The 23,801-nt window shown below is 42.2% G+C and overlaps 1 protein-coding gene across 3 annotated transcripts in view; it reads left to right on the forward strand.

Moving 5' to 3' along the window:
• ergic2 (ERGIC and golgi 2) overlaps positions 1 to 23,801 on the forward strand; it is a 72,253-nt gene that overhangs the window by 12,756 nt on the left and 35,696 nt on the right. For 2 of the 3 annotated variants that reach the window (XM_078568125.1, XM_078568126.1), the window contains exons 5-9: positions 3,989 to 4,059; positions 4,454 to 4,494; positions 12,395 to 12,496; positions 16,591 to 16,686; positions 22,177 to 22,232. In XM_078568125.1, coding sequence (XP_078424251.1) covers positions 3,989 to 4,059; positions 4,454 to 4,494; positions 12,395 to 12,496; positions 16,591 to 16,686; positions 22,177 to 22,232 — 366 coding nt within the window. The remainder of the gene's footprint in view (positions 1 to 3,988; positions 4,060 to 4,453; positions 4,495 to 12,394; positions 12,497 to 16,590; positions 16,687 to 22,176; positions 22,233 to 23,801) is intronic. The other variant, XM_078568127.1, reaches the window with a different exon arrangement.

The raw sequence follows: 23,801 nt of genomic DNA on the forward strand, positions 1-23,801 counted from the left end.
AACACAGATATGTCAAAGGGAAATCTTGTTTAAAAACTCAATCAAGTTAGTGAAATGAGGTAACAGAGAGGTTGGATGAGACAATACAGTTGATGTGTATATGGACTTCCAAAAGGCATTTAATAAAGTACCACTTATTAGGCTTGTTGGGAAAATTGAAACCCATGCATTAAAAGGGGCAATAGCAGCATTGGTACAAAATAGGCTGCTGCTGCTTCTCTGACCAGAGACAAGTTCAACCCACAGTGCCGTGACCACCTCCAGCCAGAACAGGGATCAAACCCCATGCTGTTAGCACCAATCTGATCCACACCAGCCATCCACCTCCCCCCACCCAAGAGGAGTCTGGGTTGCCATGGCAACATGCACTTTTACATCTGTGTTATAGTCCAGAGCTATGAATAGTTATGGTAGAGGCTCTTTCCATTATATGGCTGATCAGGAATCTCTCCTGCTCTACCATATGCCATTGGCATATGTTGAAGGATTTTTAGGTTAGTACTTAACCTTTTTGGCCACATTATGAGCTCACTTCCCTTGGCCATCAGTCTTGGAGTAGGACTTGAACCCAGAGGTTCTGGCTCAGAGGCAGGGACATTACCCACTGTGCCACAAGACCTCCTCCACAAAATTAGCTAAAGGATAGTAAACAGAATTGTGGGGAATGTCTCTCTTTCAGACTAGAGGGAGGAATACAGCGATGTTACCCAGGGTTCAGTAATAAGGTTGCTGCACTTTTTAATGTACATTAATAATCGCCGGCACCATCCTGTGCCCGAGTCATTTTGAGGAAGGCTGGATTGGGGGTGGATTGGCTATCCACTTGCAAATGGTGGAAAGTTAGTTAAGGTAATTAGCAGGCCAATTAAGGTCATTGATCAGAGGCTGACTGGACCTGCAGGTGTCCTGCAGCATCGGCTGCACGGTAGCTGACTGGAGACAGCCTCCCAGGCAGGGGTGGGGGGGAGAACCAGGGCTCCAGGAAGACTGAGGCTTGACTCTCCCCGGCCTAGCCACAGCTGCAGTTGCCAGGCCTCCTTTTGGCTGTCCAGTTTCAAGAGTCCACCCATCACCTTTAATTGGACGATGAGCATGCCATTAATTAGCCCATGCAGGCAAAATCCATGTCAGGTGCCTGCTCCCAACACCCTGCGGGGTCAGGACCCACGTTTAATCCTGACTTTGGGATCCTGAACCAAAATGTAAAATCCTACCCCATAGCTCAATAATTTTCCAAAAATGAACACTAGACCTTTTAACAATGTACAAACAAAGCTGCAGTGTTCAGGACATCAAGCACATTAAAATATTGTGCTCCATTATAACTATTTATAATTAAACCAGGAACTTAGTTCAGAAATCACATGGCATCTGGTCAAACCCAGTGAAGGAAACCTGCTGATGACCATTTACTGCTGCCCCCACCCCCCCAGCTGATAAAATCAGTGCTCCTCCATATTGAACACCAATTGTAATTACTGAGGGTGGCAAGGGCACAGAATGTACTCTCTGTCGGGGATTTCCATCACCAAGAGTGGCTCGGTAGCACCACTACTGACCGAGCTAGCCACGCCCTAAAAGACTGGGTCTGCAACAGGTGGTGAAGGAACCAACAAGAGGGAAAAAATATTTTTGACCTTGTCCTCACCAATTTACCTGTCACAGATGCATCTGTTCATGACAGTATTGATAGGAGTTACCACTGCGCAGTCCTTGCAGAGACCAAATCCTGCCTTCATGTTGAAAATACCCAGTATCGTGTTGTTTGGCACCACCACCATGCTATATGGGATAGATTTCAAATAGACCTCGCAACTCAAAACTGGGCATCCACAAGGTGCTGTGGGCATTAGCAGGAGCAGCAGCAGCAGAATTGTTTTCATGGCCCAGTATATACCCACTCTACCAGTACCATCAAGCTGGGGATCAACCCTGGTTCAGTGAAGAGTACAGGAGGGCTTGCCAGGAGCAGCACCAGGCATACCTAAAAATGAGGTGTCAACCTGGTGAAGCCATAACACAGGACTATTTGCATGCCAAAGAATGGAAGCAGCATGCGATAGGCAGATAAGTAATCCCACAACCAACAGATTACATCTAAGCTCCGAAGTCCTGCCACATCCAGTCGTGAATGGTGGTGAACAATTAAACAACTAACAGGAGGAGGAGGCTCCACAACCCCGCCCTCAGTGATGGGGAAAAACCAGCACATCAATGTAAAAGGTAAGGCTGAAGAATTTGCAACCATCTTTAGCCAGAAGTGCCGAGTGGATGATCCATCTTGGCATCCTCCTGAGGTCCCCAGCATCATAGATGCTAGTCTTCAACCAATATGATTCACTGCACGTGATACCAAGAAACAGCTGAAGGCACTGGATACTACAAAATTTATGGACCCCAAAAACTTTCTGGCAATTAGTACTAACTGCAGAACTGGCTACACCCCTAGTCAAGCTGTCCCAGTACAGCTGCAACACTGGCATCTATCTGGCATTGTGGAAAATTGCCCAGCTATGTCCTGTCCACAAAAAGCAGGACAAATCCAACCCAGCCAATTACTGCCCCATCAGTCCACTCTCATTCATCAGCAAAGTGATGGAAGGTGTCATTGACAGTGCTATCAAGAAGCACTTAGTCAGCAATAACCTGCTCACTGACGCTCAGTTTGGGTTCTGCCAGGGCCGCTCAGTTCCTGACCTCGTTACAGCCTTGGTCCAAACGTGGGCAAAAAAGATGAACTCTTGATTTGAGAGTGACTTATCATGACAGCATTTCAGTGTGTGTGGAATCAAGGAGCCCTAGTAAAAGTGAAGCCAATGTGAATCGGGGAAAACTCTCCACTGGGTGGAGTCATACCTAGCACAAAGGAAGATGTTTGTTTGTTGGAGGCTGGTCATCTCAGCTCCAGGACATCACTGCAGGAGTTCCTAAGGGTAGTTTCCTAGCCCCAACCATCCTCAACTGCTTCATCAATGACCTTCCCTCCACCATAAGGTCAGAAGTGGGGATGTTCACTGATGACCGCACAATGTTCAGCACCATTCATGACTGCTCAGATACTGAAGCAGTCCTTGGCCATATGCAGCAAGACCTGGACAATACTCTGAATTGGGCTGATGAGTGGCAAGTAAGATTCACGCCACACAAGTGCCAGGCAATGACCATCTCCAACAAGAGAGAAACTAACCATCTTCCCATGACATTCAATGGCATTAACATCACTGAATCACCCACTACCAACATCCTCAGGGTTACCATTGACCAGAAACTGAACTGGACTAGCCATGTAAATACTTTGGCCAAAAGAGCAGGTCAAAGGTTGGGAATTCTGCGGAGAGTAACTCACCACCTGCCTCCCCAAAGCCTGTCCACCACCTGCAAGGCACAAGTCAGGAGCGTGATGGAATATCCTCCACTTGCGTGGATGAGTGCAGATCCAACAATACTCAAGAAGCTCGATACCATACAGGACAAAGCTTGATTGGCAAATCATCCACCATCCTAAACATTCACTCCCTGCACTATCAACACAGTGGCAGCAGTGTGTACCATCTACAAGATACATTGCAACTGCTCACCAAGGCTCCTCAGACAGCACCTTCCAAACCCACGACCACTACCATCTAGAAGGACAAGGGCAGCAGATGTATGGGAACTCCACCAGCTGCAAGTTCCCCTCCAAGTCGCACATCATCCTGACTTGGAATTATGTAGCCGTTCCTTCACTGTTGCTTGGGTCAGACTCCTGGAAATCCTTCTCTAATAGCACTCTGGGTGCACCACACTACATGGACTGCAGTGGTTCAAGAAGGCAGCTCACCACCACCTTCTCGAGGGCAATGAGGGATGGCAATAAATGCTGGCCTAGCCAGCGACGCTCAGATTCCGTGAATGAATACGTTTAAAAAAATAATGTTAATATTTATATCTGATTACAATATTGGGTTGTGTATATAATAACTAAAATAATACTTTTGTTTTTAAACAGATATTGGTGCAGATGTCCTAGACTTAGCTGAAACTATGGTGGCAGCTTCAGAAGGGTTGAAATATGAACCAGTACGTATAGGTGTTTAAAATTGCATTACAAAATAGCAGCGAGATATTTAATTTTCGGTCTCTTTGTGTTGGGCTAGTGTCTGTCTTCATGAACTCCTGAATGCAGAAACAGTGTGTCTATGATGCAGCATTTTGATATAATACACTGCTCAGTATTTCATTCCAGTAATTGATTTGAGTATTCAATTATCAGGATATTTTTGTGCAGTCTTATAGGAATGTCTTACAATTTTTTATCATGGCTATTTTTGTCAGAATTTATAGAGCCTTGTAAAATATTTTTGTGACACTATTTTGTCCCCTAACAGTTTTTTAATGACATACAGCTTGTCTTCAGAAACAATAATACAGTTCTACATAATTGACAGCTTTGTGTTTTCTTAAAAAATTGCAGACCATTTTTGAATTATCTTCACGTCAAAGAATGTGGCAAAGGTAAGATATACAGATGCTAAGTTTCTGCTGCTCTGACATATTTGTATTTGAAAGTAATATCCTTGGTAAGGGTAACATCAGTAATATAAAATACCTGCCTACGACTAGAGCAGTTTCTTTCATAATTATTAATAATTATAACTATAATTAAGTTCTTTTGAAGGTTTTGTAATCATTTTTATATTATTTAAATAGATTCCAACTCCGTAAATAATAATGGTCAATAATAAGCAAGCCAAGGCCTTGCATTTCAAATATTTTGAAATTCCCTGGAACTTTATAAAGGCTAAATTAAGCTAGGGTAGATAAAATTTTACAGCGAAAATCAGCATGCCTTTCTATTTTTAATTGATTCAAAGTAATAATCAATATAGTCATTGACCGTGTGGAAACCATTTAGTTTAATAATTCAGAATGTGGAAAGTAGTTTTCTAAATGTGTTTGCTGAATACCTGTGCCTATGAATTGTACTTACTGCTGGTGTTACGGATTGTCATAAATTTAAACTCTGTGATTTAATTCTTTAAAAATGGAGGAAATTTTTTAACTTTTAACTGTCAATGACCTATGAAATCTAATGATATGATAGTGAAGAAGTGGGTGTGTGTATATGTTACACTCAGTTTTTGAAACTGCCCATTTCATGAAATGGCCAGTCAAATTGCCCATTTCTTGAAATGGGCAGCCGACTTGCACAGTTCATGAAACAAGGCAGTTTGACTCCCCAGTTCACGAAATGGGCATTGGAAAACTTGCTCAGTTCATGAAATGGCCAACTTTTATGAACGAAAAATAAAATTTCATTCACATGTATAATCTGCTTAGTTTTGTTTACTGCCCTCTTATGTTTCATCCAGCATTATGCCCAAACCATTCAGATATAGCTTGTATTCATCAATTATTACAATACAGCAAAAGCAATTAAAGAAACAATTCATACATACATAATGTGCCTTTATTCAATGTACATTTCAGACTCATTGTGACATCTAAACATTTCAAATTCACTGGTTTATATCCTGTTATATTTCATTCAGGATCACACCCAAACCATTCAAATGGCTTATACATCAATATTAACAAAAACAGCATAAATACAATTCATACATATTTAATATGCCAGCACTGTCAGCACAGGTCAATGTTGTCACTGGACTTTTGGCTGTAACTGGCACTGTTGCAACGGAGACCTGCTTTCAAGCAGGAACATCGTCTTGATAAGCAGTTACTCCTGCAGTGACATCTCTGGAAGCCTTGCCCACCACAAACACTTTGATCACATACAATCTCACAAAGGCTGAGTTGTTTTGGTGGAATGTCTTCTGCTCCCAGTCCACTGTACTGCACAAATTCAAACTAATCCTTGGCGAGTTTGCCTTTCACAACCCCCTTGTGGTGCATGTATTATCCCGCTTGGCTTGCTGTATAATGCCCTGGCGTGCCACCTTCCTTGCATGTCTGGCAGGATGAAGTTTTTCATTAGATTTAGGGTCATCTGTAGTGGATGGTCCAGAGGCCTGCTCAGGATCATTCATGGAGGTTGGTCCCGGGGATGCCTCAGGATTGTTCATGTTGAATGATCCAGGGGCTGGCTCAGGGATGCCCATGTTGGGTGGTCCAGGGGCCAACTCGGGGTCATCTATGGTGGATGGCTCTGGGACTCGCTCAGCATCTTCCATGTTGGATGGTCCAGCGGCTGGCTCACAGTCGCCTGTGGTGGATCGTTCTGAGGTCAGCTCAGGACTGTCCAGGGGCTGGGAAAAAAAAGCAACGCTTTTCCACACATCTCTCACAGCAACTAATGTACAGCCCTATAAGAGATTGTGGGATGTGTGCATACTTTTCAGAAAGTTTCTTGTGAGTCTTCCTTTCACCACCATGGCAGTTTCAATATGAGCTTGTCACATAATGTCTAGGACTGCTTTCTTGGTAGCCATGTACTCACCATTGCTCTTGGTAACCTTGTCCACGTGACCTAGAGATGCAAGCACTAAAGTTTTCAGGATGTGATATTCATCTCTTAGGAGTTTCTGTCCAGTTTTCCCACACTTAAGGACAGAATGACCTTCTGTTCATAGTCAGCAGACCACAAAATAGCATAGCTCTCAAGACAGTCATCCTTGCCATATGAGCCTTTGAAATCAACACGTTATTTTCACTTCCAGCATGAAATTCCGCACATGGTATTTCACACCTTTTATCACCTGCTGTGTGAGCTATCAAAGCCAAGTAGGCGGATGTGAACTGGTCCTTTTGAAACTTATATTAAACTTTACACCTACCACCAACCACCATTTGTGCCTTGTAGACAAACTTGCTTTCCCACATTTGCGGTGTGCACACATTGAGCAACTTAGTACATGATGTTAAGCTTGTACACTGCAACAGGCTTGAGGAACAATTTCATGAATAAGATTTTAAAACTCATGCACAACATTGAACATTTCATGAAATGATGAGTCAAACTGCCTATTTCATGATCTGTGCAATGGGTTTGCCCAGTTCGTGAAATTGGTTCCACCAAGCCCCACACCATCCTGACTTGGAAATATATCACTGTTCCTTCACTGTTGCTGGGTCAAAATCCTGGAACTCCCTCCCTAACAGCATTGTGGGTATACCTAGGCCACATGGACTGCAGGGGTTCAGGATGGCAGCTCACCACCACCTTCTCAAGGGCAATTAGGGATGGGCAGTAAATGCTGGCCTAGCCAGCAACGCCCACGTCCCATGAGTGCATTTAAAAAAAAAAATGCCCCTTTCATGAAATGAGTAGTTTCACAAATTGGGTGTAACATATATATGTATCTGTTTATCATGTTCAGTTTGTGGAAAAGTAATTGCTACGTAATTTATAGTGGGCACTCTGAGTTTCCAACTTATTCTTATAGATAGGTTGTTTCTTTTAGTTTTCTGCAAATCCAGTTTCCTCTTCTCATGGAGGCACTCACTCATGCTCAAGTATGGTTCTTCAATTGTGAGGGTCTGGCTCATGAATGTCAGTGGACTATTTTGTCATGTTTAATCCTGTCCCCGTCGATTATCTATACATTGCATTTTCAGCAAAGCTCACTGAATAGACCTTAGGAACAAAAATTATAGTGCATTTTCTTTCCTTTAACTTCCTTTATCAGCAAAGTAGCATTGGTCTTCCAGTGGCTCAACATGGTCTGGGCAGCTAATAAACATCAACACAGCTGTGAAGTTGTGACTGTACATGCCCACAGTAGTACCAGCTGCAATCTACGCTGGTGAGACATGGAAGAGAACAGCAAAAGTGTCATGTAAGCTTGATGTCTTTTCACCAGTGCTGTCTGTGTCAGATCCTGGGCATCACATGAAGAGGTGGCATCATATGAAGAGCCAGCATCACCAGTGAAGATGTACTACAGAGGACTGGTCAGAGGCACCTGCAGGGCATTGTGGCAGAGACACGACTGAGGCTGGCAGCACACTTATTATGCCCCCCAGATGTATGCCCTGCCAGAGTGGCAGTAGAACGAACACCATCAAATGAAAGAAATAAATGGGGCTGGAGCTTGAGTCAGATGTAGCTATCACTCTGTCTGAGATTAGCTAATTCATCACAGAGCAGGGGTGAAACCTGGGGCCTTCTGGCTTTTATGTATTTTATTTTGGCTGGTTGCAGAGGTAAGATATCAATATTAAATTGGTTAAAGGATTCTGTTATGAGGAATAGCTAGAAAATCTTAGATCCTTCTGTCTTCAAAGGAGAGAATAAAAGGCAATATTATGGAGTCATAAAAGGTGGAATAGAAAGGATTAACTCACGACTGCAGGACAAAAGTGGACACTGGTAGAGACTGGTAATATCTGCTGAGGTAGGGTCTTAGACTTAATTCCTCTGCCCCCATGCAGGACAATGGGCAGCATGACTATGCCACTGACCTGGTGTGGACATCGATCCCTATAATCACCCTCCCTGGAGATGTCCCTACTTAGGTAGGGGATGTGGTCGACGCCCTCTATGTTCTATTGCCCGATGGTGATGGGAGGCCTTGTTGCTGTCCAGTCATCATTGTTTGTCTTTGTCTTCTCGCAGCTGATGAGTAGATCAACCTTAGCACTGCTACTTTCAAGACTGGTGATCACATCTTTGAGTGTGTGTGATTCTCCGGCCAGCAAGGCGATGTCATCAGTGAAGTCCAGATCTGTCAAGCAATGATGTTGCCACAAGATGCCCAAAGTCTGCACTCACCATTGCCTTCCTCTTGGTTACAGATTTTCATCATGAAGAAAAGGAATGGGGAGAGTATGCAGCCTTGCTATACTCATGTGATGATAGAGTCCATGGTGCTGAGCTGGCCTTGGCACAGCAGCTTGAGTCATGGTATAAGGCTTTGAAGATGTTTATATATTGCATCAGGACACCATACATTCTTGCAATGTACCAAAGTGACTGGTGATGGACGTTATCGACAGCCTTTTTGAAATGAATGAAGTTGATGAATGGTTTCTGATACGCTAGGCTCCACTATGATGTTCCTGAGTGTAGAGGCCTTGCAGCATGACCTGCCACTCCGAAATCTGCCTGTTCTTCATGAAGGGTACGGTTTATTTCTGTTTTCAATCTATTGAGGAGCACCGTGCTGAAGATCTTGCCAGGTACTGACAGCAGTGTTATGCCCCTCCAGTTGTTGTCGTCACTGAGGTTCCCTTTCTTTGGCAGCTTGCAGCTTATTTCCTGCCTCCAGTCATCCTCAGTCAGGTAATGGAGGCAAAATCTCTGAAAACATTTAACAAACGGTTAGATGCTGTGATCAGGGATTGTAGGTTTTTATGGAATGATGAGCTCAGCGGGCCCCTCTCAGATGTACTTTTTGTTACCCTCCAATGCATAATAAAGGTCAGTCCTAAAATCTCCTTGTGGCTGCTAATGATTCTAATATATAATTATTGAGATCTCTTGCTCCATTATTGCTGTGCAGGAGGAGTACCTGTCACACCCTTACGAGGGACTGTTATTGTTTAAAGAAGAAATCCGAACTCCCAGTAATTAAACGATGGAACTATGCCACAAGATTTACATTTTTAAAACAAAAAACAAACTTTATACAAAAAGACATTAAACAAAGTAAGCAGCACTACCTTAACACTATAGCTTATAAAGATTTATGTTATAAACTCAGTTCTATTTGTTACTTCCCCCACAAGTTCCCTTATCTTACGAAATCTTGAAGGTTCATTCACTTCTGGGACCAACCCAAAGGTATGCCACAGCCCTTGGAAAGTCACTTTAATTTTTCTTCAGTGTTACAGCTGTTCTCCGAGGTAAGATTCAGTGGGTCCCTTCCATTAGCTTTTTGGCTACGTGACCCTCCACCTTTTCTGTATAGACCTCAGCTCCTTGTTTCGGTTGCCAGTGGATACCGAACTGGCTTCTCACAGCTTTCCAAGTTAACTCTGCTGACTGCTTTCTACCACAAGGCTCTGTGAGGACTACTATAGATTTATTCCACCAGCTGCAAGCTAGAGCAAATCTTGCAGCTGCTTTTCCCTTGAGTTCCAAATTGAGAGTTCCACCTGCATTTCATGTGCTGAATGATGAAATTAGTATTTTCTCTGCTTGGGAGTGTGGGTCTAACTGACTAACATTCATTTCCTATGGATCTCCCCGCTGAGTTGCAGTCAACACAAGAACAAATCTGTAACTGCCTCTTCTGTTCCCAAACTGAATGGCTTGTTTCTGCCAGCAAACACATACAGATAAATTAAACAAAAGAACTGTCTAACAAGGCATCACCCTGAATCATTATCTCTGTCACAATGTGGCATGCGTTGGGATGATTCAAACAGAAATGTAAACAAACTATTTTACCTTCAACACAACTCTGATTCTGTAACCCTAGGAATAATTTATATATCTAATGGATGCAATTGCCCTCTCACCAGATTCCCTAGCTCTGTTACAAGCTTAGAGATGGATCATTCATTGTTCAAGATTTTTCACCATCAACTCTGACCTTGCAGAACAAACATGGGCTACCTTTTAACTGTAATTAACTCCAAGCTTGTTTGAATTGCATTTACTTCAGGGTTGTTTCAATTTATCAATCGGATGCCCCCATTTTTCTACAGTTAATTAAAACTTTAATTCCTAAAACTATAAGTTATATTCTTAAAATATATGAAGCATGAACTAGGTTCTTCATTGATGATTGAACAGTGTTCAGCACCATTCGCAATGACTCAGATACCAAAGCAGTCCACGTCCAAATGCAGCAAGACCTGGACAATATGCAGGCTTGGGCTGACAAGTAGCAAGTAACATTTGCACCACACAAGTGTCAAGCAATAACCATCTCCAACAAGAGAGAATCCAACCAACGCCCCTTGATGATCAGTGGCATTACCATCACTGAATCCCCCACTATCAACATCCTGGGAGTTACCATTGACCAGAAACTGAACTGGATTAGCCATATAAATACTGTGGCTACAAGAGCAGGTCAGAAGCTAGAAATAGTGTGATAAGTAACCCACCTCCTGACTCCCCAAAGCCTGTCCACTATCAACAAGGCACAAGTCAGGAGTGTGATGGAATACTCCCCACTTGCCTGGATGAGTGCAGCTCCCACAACACACGAAGCTTGACACCCTCCAGGACAAAGCAGCCCGCTTGATTGGCACACCTACAAACATTCAATCCCTCCACCGCCGTCGCACATAAGCAGCAGCATGTACCATCAACAAGATGCATTCACTGCAATTCATCAAGGCTCCTTCGACAGCACCTTCCAAACCCACGACCACTTCCATCTAGAAGGACAAGAGCAGCAGATAGATGGAAACACCACCACCTAGATGTTCCCTTCTAAGCCATTCACCATCCTGACCTGAAAATATATCGCCATTCCTTCACTGCCGCTGGGTCCAAATCCTGGAACTCCCTTCCTAACAGCACTGTGGACGTACCTACACCACATGGACTGCAGTGGTTCAAGAAGGCAGCTCACCACCACCTTCTCAAGGGCAGCTAGGGATGGGCAATAAATGCTGGTCCAGCCAGCGAAGCCCACATCCCGTGAATGAGTAAAACTTTTGCAACGCACCATAGACCTGGTTTTGGAATAGATAACGCAGTTTTTGAGTGGTGTAGCTGGAAATTTCCAGTATAAATTCAGACATCAAGTATCTTTTAAAATGAATCTTCAATTTTTTCCCCCATTTATTCCTGTGCTCATGATGTGGAGCTGTTTGTCACTAAGCTGTTTATTAAAATTTCATTTGCGGCAAAGTAAACATTAGAACATGCACTATGATCCCTTCCATTACTCCCTCCACCCTGCAACATTTGCCTTGAATCTTGATGTGAACTTAGACACAGCTGCCAGCTTTTATCATGTCACAATTTAATGGAACATAATTCTCATTTAAAGCTTGCCAGTATTTTTTGTTCCCTCCTGTTACAAGTCAACCTTTTAGAAATAAAAGCAAAAAACTGCGGATGCTGGAAATCCAAAACAAAAACATGCTGCCAGACCTGCTGAACCTTTTAGAAATGTTCTGTCAATAGCTGTTTATAACTGAGTGACTGATTAAGAGGATGCGCAAAACAACATCCATTGCCTTGTTATTTTCATCTTCTCCCTCAGTGGAAGCATTTTAAGGACACCTTGTTGGTCAGATTGACAATTCACCAAGTGGGAAGTGTCACAATCCAAAATAGTTGTTTACTGGTGCCAGTTGTGCCAGCAGACTTTATTCTGGGGTGTTCTTGGTCATCAGAATCTAATTTCATTAGATCAATTGCTGAACTGTGAAAACTGTTGGTAGATGAGTTTGGTAGGTTCTACATTGATGTCTTGATCAAAATGATCAATAACTTGTAGGTGTAAAAATTATTTCTGATTTGCTTTTTCCCCCAATATTTCTTTAGAACACTTCAGAAGATTCGCAGAAAAGTGCAAGAGGAACATTCTCTTCAAGATCTTTTATTCAAAAGTGCTTTTAAAGGCTCCCCTACTGTATTGCCACCCAGGTATCTAATCTGACAAAATCAGAAATAGTTCTATAGTGAACCCTACAGGATATGCCCACACTTCTTTATTACATTGGTGGATGGTTTTTAGAATCACCTGTTAATTGGATCCCAAGACAGGTGGGAAGTATGAAATTAGATGTGAATCCTCTTCTTGATCGTTGATTTATTTACAGAATGCGGCATTACATACATCTGCCCCGTACCTACTAACAGTGTTCCACAAGTCCTCTTTTGCATAAAACAAATATCAAATTGGAAGCCTCTTAAAGGGGTACAAGTCTTTTATACTCTTGAGTAAACTAAAAAACAAATGCACAATTATGTTGTACTCTTTTGAGTATGCCAATAAAAGCACATAAACTTTTAACAAATTAAGCAATAAACTAAGATGTTAACAGCCCCTTAAAGGGGCACACAAGTCTTTTATATTCTTTTATAAAACAGTGAAGGGTGGTGCTTAAGAAAGCAATTAGGAGAGCAAAGAGCAGTTATGAGAAAGCTCTGGCTGGTGAAAGTAGGGAAAATCCCAAGATATTCTATAAGTATATCAATGGGAAGAGGATAACCAGGGAAAGAGTAGGGACCAAGGGGGCAATCTATGGGTGGAGCCAGAGGACATCGGTGGAGTGTTGAACGAATACTTCACATCCGTCTTCACCCAAGAGAATGAGGATGAAGGTATCGAACTCGGGAAGAGAGACTGCGAGGTTCTTAAGCAAATTGATATGGGGAGTGACAAGGTATTGGAGGTGTTGGCAGGCTTAAAAGTGGACAAATCTCCAGGTCCGGATGATTTGTGTCCCAGACTGCTGAGGGAGGCAAGGGAGGAGATCACAGGGGCTCTGAACCAAATTTTTAATTCCTCTCTGGCCATGGGGGAAGTGCCAGAGGACTGGAGAAAAGCTGATGTGATTCCGCTATTTAAGAAGGGTTGTAGAGATAAGCCACAGAACTACAGACCAGTGAGTCTCATGTCAGTGGTAGGGAAACTATTGGAGAAAATTCTGAAGGAGAGAATCTGTCTCCACTTGGAGAGGCAAGGTTTAATCAGGGATAGTCAGCATGGCTTTGTCAGAGGGAGGTCATGCCTAACAAATTTGATTGAATTTTTTGAGGAGGTGACCAGGTGAGTAGATGAGGGTAGTGCAGTTGATGTAGTTTATATGGATTTCAGCAAAGCCTTTGACAAGGTCCCACATGGGAGACTTATAAAGAAGGCAAATACACATGGGATACAGGGTAATTTGATAAGGTGGATTCAAAATTGTCTTAGTTGTAGGAGACAGAGGGTGATGACAGAAGGCTGCTTTAGTGACTTTAGTGTCCAGTGGCGTACCACAGGGATCTGTGCTGGGACCCCTATTATTCGTCATTAATATAAATGACGTAGATGACTATGTGGGGGTAGGATTAGTAAGTTTGCGGATGACACTAAGATTGGCCGGGAGGTTAACTGAGGTTGAGTGTCTTGGGCTACAGGAAGATATAGACGGGATGGTCAAATGGGCAGATAATAGGCAGATGGAATTTAACCTTGAAAAGTGTGAGGTGATACACTTTGGAAGGAGTAATTTGACAAGGAAGTATTCAATGAACGGTATGACACTAGGAAGTTCTGCGGAACAAAGGGACCTTGGCGTGTGTGTCCATAGATCTCTGAAGGTGGAAGGGCATGTTAGTGGGGTGGTGCAAAAGGCATACAGGACACTTGCCTTTATCAATCGAGGCAAAGATTATAAAAGTAGGGAGATCATGTTGGAGTTGTATAGAACCTTGGTGAGGCAACAGCTGGAGTACTGTGTGCAGTTCTGGTCACCACATTATAAAAAGGTTGTGATTGCACTGGAGGGGGTGCAGAGGAGATTCACCAGGATGTTGCCTGGGATGAAACATTTAAGTTATGAAGAGAGGTTGGATAGACTTGGGTTGTTTTCGTTGGAGCAGAGAAGACTGAGGGGCGAGGTGACATAAGTTCAAGTTCAGGGGCAGGAGGTTTAGGGGGGGATGAGAGGAAAAACTTTTTTACCCAGAGGGTGGTGACAGTCTGGAATGCACTGCCTGGCAGGGTGGTGGAGACGAGTTGCCTCACATCCTTTTAAAAAGTACCTGGATGAGCACTTGGCATATCATAACATTCAAGGTTTGGGCCAAGCGCTGGTAAATGGGATTAGATAGGTAGGTCAGGTGTTTCTCACGTGTCGGTGCAGACTCGATGGGCCGAAGGGCCTCTTCTGCACTGTGATTCTGTGAAATATAAACTAATAAATCAAAGGCACTGTAACAAAAAATAAAACGTTCAAAGGAAACTTAACAAATTTCTGGGGCTGATGATGTACTCCAACCCGTGCAGTGCAGTGCCCCCTGGTTGCAGAAGGCCTTTAGTGCAGTGGCAGACGCCGCATTCTCCCTCTTCAGGGAGCAAGTCTTTTATACTTTTTTTTTTGAAAAAAAAACAGTAAAATAAATTAACTAATTGACATTAGTTGAAGGGGCACCATAACAAAAAGACAACAATTTGAAGGAAACTTAACAAATTAAATTAAAATGTCATTTCTGGGGCTGATGATGTACTCTCGCCCCTGTGCGCCCACTGGTGGCTTTAGCACACCGGCAGACACTGCGTGCTCCCTCTCCAGGGAATAAGTCTTTTATATGATTTCTTTTGGAACAGGCACACTGGACAGTACAGGGATTGATCCTGCGACCTTGGCATCATTAACACCACGCTCTGAGCAAAACAGCCAGAACAAATCTTTTATACTCTTTTAAATAAGCAATAAACCAATAAAATAACAATTAACAGGACTGTCACTTCTCTTAACAGTCTTTTATACATTTTTATATGCATGTTGTAGTCTGAAGCTATGGATAGTAATGGTAGAAGCTCCAAAGTCCTTTCCATCACATAGCTGACCAGGAATCTCTCCCACTCTGCTATTGACATGGTGTTGGAAGGATTTACTCGCTATCAAGCCCTGGGGTGGGACTCAAACCCAAGTTTCTGGCTCAGAGACACAGATGCTACCTACTGCACCACAAGGCCTATGTGCTCAAAGCGCTTAATCCGCGCCCTTCACCTGTGTATCCTTACTGTTGATAATACAATTAACATTAACGTCACCTACTAAACGAGGCCATTGAGACAGTAAGCAGCTCCATTGACATGTAACTAAGCCATCTCTTCAGTGCTTTGTTCATAGTGAGAAAAGATGTGCAATACTAAATTATCAGGATGTTATGGAATCTGTAGCTACCAGAAGCCAATAGTTCAAGTATGTCTCATTGAAGACGGATTCCCATCCTATCCCCATTGCACTTGGATGGAGAAGATTAATGGTTGTAGGGCTGTTGATACTTGCATAGCTGATACACAACTAATTTATGGAACCAGATGCTAATCTAGTTCATAATTTGATCTTTTTAAGTAAATGTATGTGACACAAAAATTCTGTTGTTAAAAGTAAGCAATTAAGTTGCTTTATGCCTGGGTTGTGAGAGTGGCCCTTCAACAAGTTGCTGCTTGAGTGTGGCAATTGACTAAATGTTTGTTAGTACCTCTGAATTAAACAATATTAAATTATCCCTGATGATAAAAAATGACTTGGATAGTTACTTTTTTTTTCTAGACTTTTAAATAAACTTCCTAGAAGTGGATTAAAGTTATATGGGTATGTCCAGAAACTCCCATGAAGCTCCTAATGTGTATTCTGTTTCCATTGGGTTATGTTTGTTTGGTTGGCCAGCAATCTAAATGAATATTATAACTGACAAGTAGATCAAAATTAATCTTGGATGTTTAACATATATAGAGGCAATAAATAGCAGATTTAATGGTAATTGAGATTTTAGTTACAAAAAGTTTATATTTAGCATTGATTTAACATGATTACAGATTGACATGCATGACCTGTCATATCCTGGTACAACATTGAAACGCTTCCAGTTCCCACAGCCAACTGCTCTGTGAGATTGCTGATTAGTGTAACATCATAGTTAGATTTTGTGCTCTGGCTTTATGCCCAACTAAGTGGGTTGTGATTGCTACAAATTTAGTGACCACAATGAAAATAACTGTTACTTATTTTTCTCAGGGAAGACAGATTATCCTACCCACATGATGCCTGCAGGATACATGGACACTTATATGTCAACAAAGTAGCAGGAAATTTTCACATAACTGTGGGCAAGTATGTGTATTCATCCTGTTATTAACACTTTTAATGAAACAAGTGGCTGAGTTTTGACTGGTGTCAGCCATGGCCTAATTGTTAACACATTCACATAAGAATTCCATATATTTACAACCCCTTGTGTTTTTTTATTCTTTCATTCCTTTTGCTGGGAAGGCCAGCATTTGTTGCCCATCCCTAATTGCCCTTGAACTGAGTGGTTTGCTAAGTCATTTCAGGGGGCAGTTAAGAGTCAACCACATTGCTGTTTGTCTGATGTCACATGTAGGCCAGACCTACAAGTAGATTTTCTTCCGTAAAGGACATAGATGAGCCAGATGGGTTTTTACAACAATCAGTGATAGCCTCAGTAATGCTGACCATGAAACCATCTTTATATTCCAGATTTATTAATTGAATTTAATTAACCAGCCAAGGTGGGATTTGAACCCATGTGCCCTGAGTATTAGCTAGCTCTTTGAATTACTTTTCCAGAGACATTATCACCATGCCACCATCTCCTCTTGAAGAAGTGAAGATGTTGCTCCTCATCTCAGTCCTAAATGATCAATCCATTATCCTGAGACTGTGCCCCATGTTCCAGATTTCCCAGCCAGGGGAAACAACCTCAGTTTCTACCCTGTCAAGCCCCTCCAGAATCTTGTTTGAGATTAATTAATTGAGATCAGCTCTCATTCTCCTAAACTCCAGACTATAGGCCCAATTTACTCAGCCTCTCATCATAAGCCTACCTTCCCATCCCAGGAACCAATCTAGTGAACCTTTGTTTTACTGCCTCCATTGCAAGTCTATTTTTTCTTAAATATGGAGATCAAATCTGCACTCAGTACACCAGGTGCGGGTCTCACAAAAGCCTTTTACAATTGTAGCAAGGCTTTATTATTCTTGTATTCCAACCCCCTTTCAGTAAAGGCCAACATGCAATTTGCCTTCCTAATTGCATACTGTATTTGCGTGCTAACTTTGTGTTCTTGTACACCCAAGTCTCTTTGAACATCGACATTTACAAGTTTCACACCTTTTAAATATTATTCTGCTTTTCTGTTCTTACGATCAAAGTGAATGACCTCACACTTGCCCCGCATTATACTCAATCTGCCCATTCGCTTAGCTTATCTATGTCAGTTTGCAGCCTCTTTGTGTCTTCCTCATGACCTACATTCCCCCCTAGCCTTGTAATGTCAGCAAACTTAGATACATTACATCACCTGTGAGTCAGAAGGTTGTTGGTTTAAGGCCCACTCCAGGACTTCAAAACTACAATCTAGGCTGACACTCCAGTGCAATACCGAGAGTGTGCTGCACTGTCGGAGGTGGCATCTTTGGATGAGTTGTTAAACCAAGGCTCTGTCTGTCCCCCCTCGGCTGGATTTCGAAGAAGAGCAGGGAAGTTTTCCCTGGTGTCCTGGACAATATTTGCCTCTGAATCACCATAAAAATGTATTATCTGATCCTTCTCATGTTGCTGTTTATGAGAGTTTGCTGTGTGCAAATTAGTTCCATGGTTGCTACATTACAACAGTGGCTACACTTCAGAAAGTACCTAATTGGCCGTAAATTGCTTTGGGTTGGCCTTGTGGCTATAAAAGGAGTTGTATGAATGCAAGTCTGTCTGTCTTTGACCAGTGATTTCCTTTGGTAATTCTTCTACTTTATTGAATTTTGCGGTGTTGGACCACAGACAACTCAGAAGTTGATTGGGTGTTGCTTTAACATCTTGCTGGCAGAGCACAATTTATTGAAGATGCAGCATGAAAAGAAGGTGCGTTAGTTAGTTTGATTAGTATTTAAAAGTCCTATCTATATAGATCTTTCAGCTAAAGTATTTGCTTAATGAGTATCTGCAGATTTAATAATGTTCCTTTGGATTTTTTGCATTTTCCCCAAACTTTAAAAAAAATCATTTTATAGTCTCAAATCAGAATGTTCTGTGGCTTTAAAGGATGGCCAGATGATCTGTCCCTAGTGTCTGCTTCTTTTTTTGCTTTTGAGCTGCCACCAGAAAATTTTGAAAAGAGGTTTCACAAGACTTGTTGATTGCAGTATCGTAAGCATAGAGCAACTCTCTGATGAGGACTTGGTGCAACTTTGCCTTTGATCTCGGGTGAGCTAGGCTGAATTGCTTTCTGTCAGTTCTGGTATGTAAGTAGAAACCCTCAATAGATGACCTGAAGACATACAACAGCAGCAAAGAGAAGAATATGCAAAAGAGTATCAGTACCATAACACAAGCTTATTTGACCCCGCTGTGGATCTCAAAGGGTTGTGATGCTGCCCTGTCATAGTTGACCTTAGCCACCATGTTGTCATAGAAAGAGGAGATCGCATTGAGCAGCTTCGGTGGGCAGCCAATTTTCTCCAGATGTTTAAATAGCCATTGGTATGCCACCCAGCAGTCTGTTGGACTTTATTGTACTGCCCCAACCCTTTAATTGGTAACTGCAACTTAGATGCAAATTTACTTTTTCAACTCTGTTAAGTGGGAGACAAACTGAACAAGGCCCTAAACCCCAGTATTACTGGCACACACTGGATTGAGTGGGTGTAAAAAGGAAGCTTCCTTTGGTGACTCTGTTGTTTGGTTATTTTTTATTCACTGGCTACTGCTCCTGACCAGATGTATGTAGAAAATCTGCGGTCTTTTTGATGATGCTGCTTATGGACCTCAATGTTACTCCTGTTAGCCAGGTCCTAGAGTATTTCTCTCTGCAGCAAATTGGCCTGTCTGAAGCATTACATTGTGCCCTGACCTGATCCCACCTGTAATCATTGTGCTGCTTTGGCTTTGCGTTGCCTGTTCAAAGCGCTAAATAAACTGAACAATCAGTTTGGCCACACAAAGTGGGAGTTGGGCCAAGATTATTAATCAAGGGGGCAGTGGGTTTATACGACAGATGAAACAAGGGTTTCTATTGGTTATTTTGGAAGACCCCTAGGGAGTTAAAAACTGCTTATTTCTCTTGTTAAACTGTTTCCTGTGTGAATATTGTCCCTATCTATATCTCTTTTTTTACTATTGGGCGGTTGTGGTTGATTTTGAGTTCTCAGTTCTTCCTCCTTGTCATTTCTCGATTTTTATTTATTTGTTTTTTTGTTTTCCCATACATTATCTCTATCTCTGTTCATATATAGCTTAGCCTTGCAGAATAGCTTAACACAGAAACAAAAGACTGAAGATGCTGGAAACCTGAAATAAAAACAGAAAATGCTGGAAATACTCAGGAGGTCTGGCAGTGAAGCAGAGTTAATGTTTCAGGTCTGTGGTCTTTCATCTGAAAAACAGTCACAGACCTGAAATGTTACTTGCAGAATAGCTCCCATCTTTACCAGAACTGGCACTTGTGCCCAAGAAGGTGACACCACACCTTTAGCCATACAATGATATCCCTAATCTTCCTGTTCTTTTCAGTTATAGTGAATGACTGGAGAAGTAAAATTGAGATTACCACCTGTAAAGTCTTGCTCCCAAATTTGTTTCTTTATCTCCTAAATTCATTTTACGTAATTTCAGACCTCTTTTTTTTCTTCTTCTTCTTCCTCTTCTTCTTCTTCTTCTTCTTCCTCCCCCGCCTTGGGATTGAGGGTGACTTACTTCCGCTCAGTTCACTGGGTACTGAGATGGCTGATAAGTCCTATGCGCAGACTCTACCAAATGCGGGGCAGATGGTACTTGAAGGGTTGGGTAGATCAGTTGTTTGGAGGTTTTTGCACTCTCTCCAGAGCCTCGACTTTGCCTCTGTTCCTGACGAAGTCTCTGTATTCGGTGCCTTCCCACATGAACCTTCTCCATTTTGGTCGGTCACAAGCCAGGGACTCCCATGAGTCAGTCAGGATGTTTGACCTCTTCAGGGATGGTTTGAATACATCCCTAAAGCGTTTCCACTGTCCCCCTGGTCCTGCCAAGCTGAGTTCAAGAAGAACTTTTGCTTCAGGAGTCTGGTGTCAAGCGGATGGATGACCTGTCCTGCCCAGCGGATCTGGGCTTGAGTGAGTAGTATCTTGTTGCTGGCCATATTGGCTTGGGAGAGGACACTGCTGTTGAACTGCCTTTCTTGCCACCAGATTTGGAGGATCTTATGAAGGCACCACTGGTGGTATTTTCCCAGTGTTTTGGGGTGCCTGCTGTTGGCTATCCAAGTCTCTGAAGCATATAGGACTGTGGTGATCACTGCTGCCCAGTAAACCATGACCTTAGTCTCAGACTTGAAATCCTGGTCCTTAAATACTTTTTACTTCAGTTGGCTAAAGGCTGGGCAGGCACATTGGAGGCAATGATGAATTTCATTGTCTATGACTGCTTTTGTCAAGAAGAGGCCCCCAAGATATGGAAGATGGTTCACTCTTTGCAGGATCTTGCCATCAACCTTAATCAATGGGGGGAGGTATTGTGCTGTGGGTGCTGGTTGGAAGAGAACCTTAATTTTCCAGATGTTTAGTGAATGGCCCATTTACTTGTGTGCTTCGGATGAGGCAACAATGACCTGGAGCTCAGTTTCTGATTGAGCACACTGCATTCTGATTGAGCCTTATCTGCATACTGAAGTTCAGTGACTGAGGTTGGAGTGATTTTGGTTTTGGATTGAAGGCAGGGTAGGTTAAACAGTTCTGTCAATTATCTCCATGCCTGGGGGTAGCTTACTGGAGGTGAGGTCCAGGAAGATGGAGAAGTGTATTAGTGTGATGACACAGGTTGTTTTCCTCCAGTCTTCACTGAGATAAGGCCTCTGATGGATCTGTTGGTGAGGATCATGGCTTACTTGTCATCATGGAGTAGGTGGAGGATGGTGACAAATTTCTGAGGGCAGCCTCCACAAGCTTTCACGGTTAACAATATAAGGCTTTTGTGAGGTCAAGAAAGGGAATGTCGCAGTCGGTGCTGTTCTTTGCATTTTTCTTGGATTGGCAGTGCAGAGAAGATCATGTCATCTCTTTTTGCCTACATCATTGGCTACATCTTCTAAACTATACAATTGCTTCTAATAGCATTTTGTGAGGCAATGAAACTACCAGTACTGTTGGTCTGGATTGCAAAAGATTGTCAGCTGCTCTCACTATTGCTTCCCCTATCACCTACAGCATTTCTAGCTGTTATTACTAACTAAATCCACTCAACACCCCCACCCCCCACGTACCGCCACACACCCCCACCCCTCAACCAACCCCCCCCATTCAAAGTGCGGGTCCTTCCTCTCTTTGTCCTACTACCCCCCCATGCCCCAATCTGTGATCAGGTGTCTCCTCCACAACCTGCGTCCCTTGCCCTGATTATCTAAGTAAACTTACAAGTGTGCATGGGAAATTAATAGCAAATCCTTTTGCAGATTGCTTTGGCTACCAGTTCTACCAATAATTGTATTAATATTTTGATGGACTTTCACATCGTACAATGGTAAAGGAACTGGATCTTGAGGAACTGTACGTTATAGATGGGTTATGCCTTAAAAGTACTTTCATAATTTGTAATAGACATTTTCTCTACACTATCAGGGCAATTCCTCACCCTCGAGGTCATGCACATATGGCAGCTCTCATTAGTCATGATGGTAAGTGCTTGCAGATTCTTATTAATATGTTGCAGATGGATTCATGTAATTCAGTGAAATTTGACTAAATACACAATGCTGATTAAAAGACATCGTATAATTAGGCTACGAGATACTGGGATGCTTTTTGCTCCTTTCCGCTCTGGCTCAATTATTAACACACACTTCTGAGTTAGAAAGTTGGTTCAAGTATCCCTCCAAAGATTTGAGCATAAAATCTAATCTGACACCCTAGTGAAATACTGAGGATGCTGCACTTTTGGAACTGCTGCCTTTTAAATGAGATTTTAACCGAAGTCTTCCCCCGCCTTCTCAGATGGACATAAAAGATTCCATGGCACTGTTTGAAGAGAGCAGGAGAGCTCTGGCCAATATTTATCACTCTACTAACATCACAAAAACAGATTATCTGATCATGATCACACTGCTGTTTGTGGGAGCTTTCTGTGCACATTAGCTGCTGCATTTTCAACCACAGTGACTACACTTCAAATAATTGTTCATTGGCTGTAAAGTGCTTTGGGACAACATGAGATCATGAAAGGCACTATATAAAAGAAAGTCTGACTTTCCTCTCAAAGACAGAATCAATCTGGGCGCAGTTGCACTGCTGCTGGCTGTCCCTCATAACTAACGAAAATTAGTTCATATATGATTCTTCATATACGAGCATAGAAATTAAGCATTGCTTGTCTATTCATCACAGGAAGCATCATAGCTAGACTAGTGCAAATCTACACGTACTTTCTAACAGCAACCATTGGATAGCCATCTCGTATGGGAACTTGACTGATTGCCCTCTCCCCTTCCCCCAAGCCAAAGGCATTAAGGCCAATTATTCACCCCTACCACTGAGACCAGTAAACTCAACATTATCGATCCTGGGTGTTTGCTAAACTGTAGGACTGTGTACCACTTTGCTGCCTTTATAGCAAAGGTTTGAATGAAAATAAGAGCTATTCACACTTGTATTGAAGGATGCTTTTAATGTACTACAATGTTATAATTTTGCTGATCTTAATGACTTAAAGAGAATTATTTAGGCTTTCCTTATTTTACTTTTACAATATATAAGAACTAAAGCTATATGTTCTGTAAGCTGTAATTGTAGGTTAAAATAAATTGGAAAATATTAGTGAAGTACTGCTTTTAACCACATGGAGGTGCTCTTTAGCCTAAATACTGCTTGTTCTTTACAAATGCTCTGCCTCAGCATATTTTTAGGTTTTAAAATTGCAATTGAACTTGCTACATATCAAAATTAGTTTTTCATGTGTTTAATTTTGGCCGGGATTTAAAAAAGTTTTTGCACTGATATGTTGGGGAAAGGGGTAGCAAGGAGAAAAAGATATCAAATGCTCTATTTATTTTGAAGTCCATTAAGATTTTCTCCTCTTAATGCTGTAAATATTTGCTTTCTCCTAGCTCTGTTTTGTTCCTACTAGGGTAGATTTTTTTTTTGAAGAAGCACTTGTATATAGAAAGTAAGAGCGACAGATTTTTGAAAAGTTGCTTGTTTAATTGTTGTGAAGGACAGCCTGACTGTATAACAAGTTCCTGTATTTGTCT

This window comes from Cetorhinus maximus, chromosome 22, assembly GCF_964194155.1.
Source record: "Cetorhinus maximus chromosome 22, sCetMax3.hap1.1, whole genome shotgun sequence".
Taxonomy (NCBI): Eukaryota; Metazoa; Chordata; class Chondrichthyes; order Lamniformes; family Cetorhinidae; genus Cetorhinus; species Cetorhinus maximus.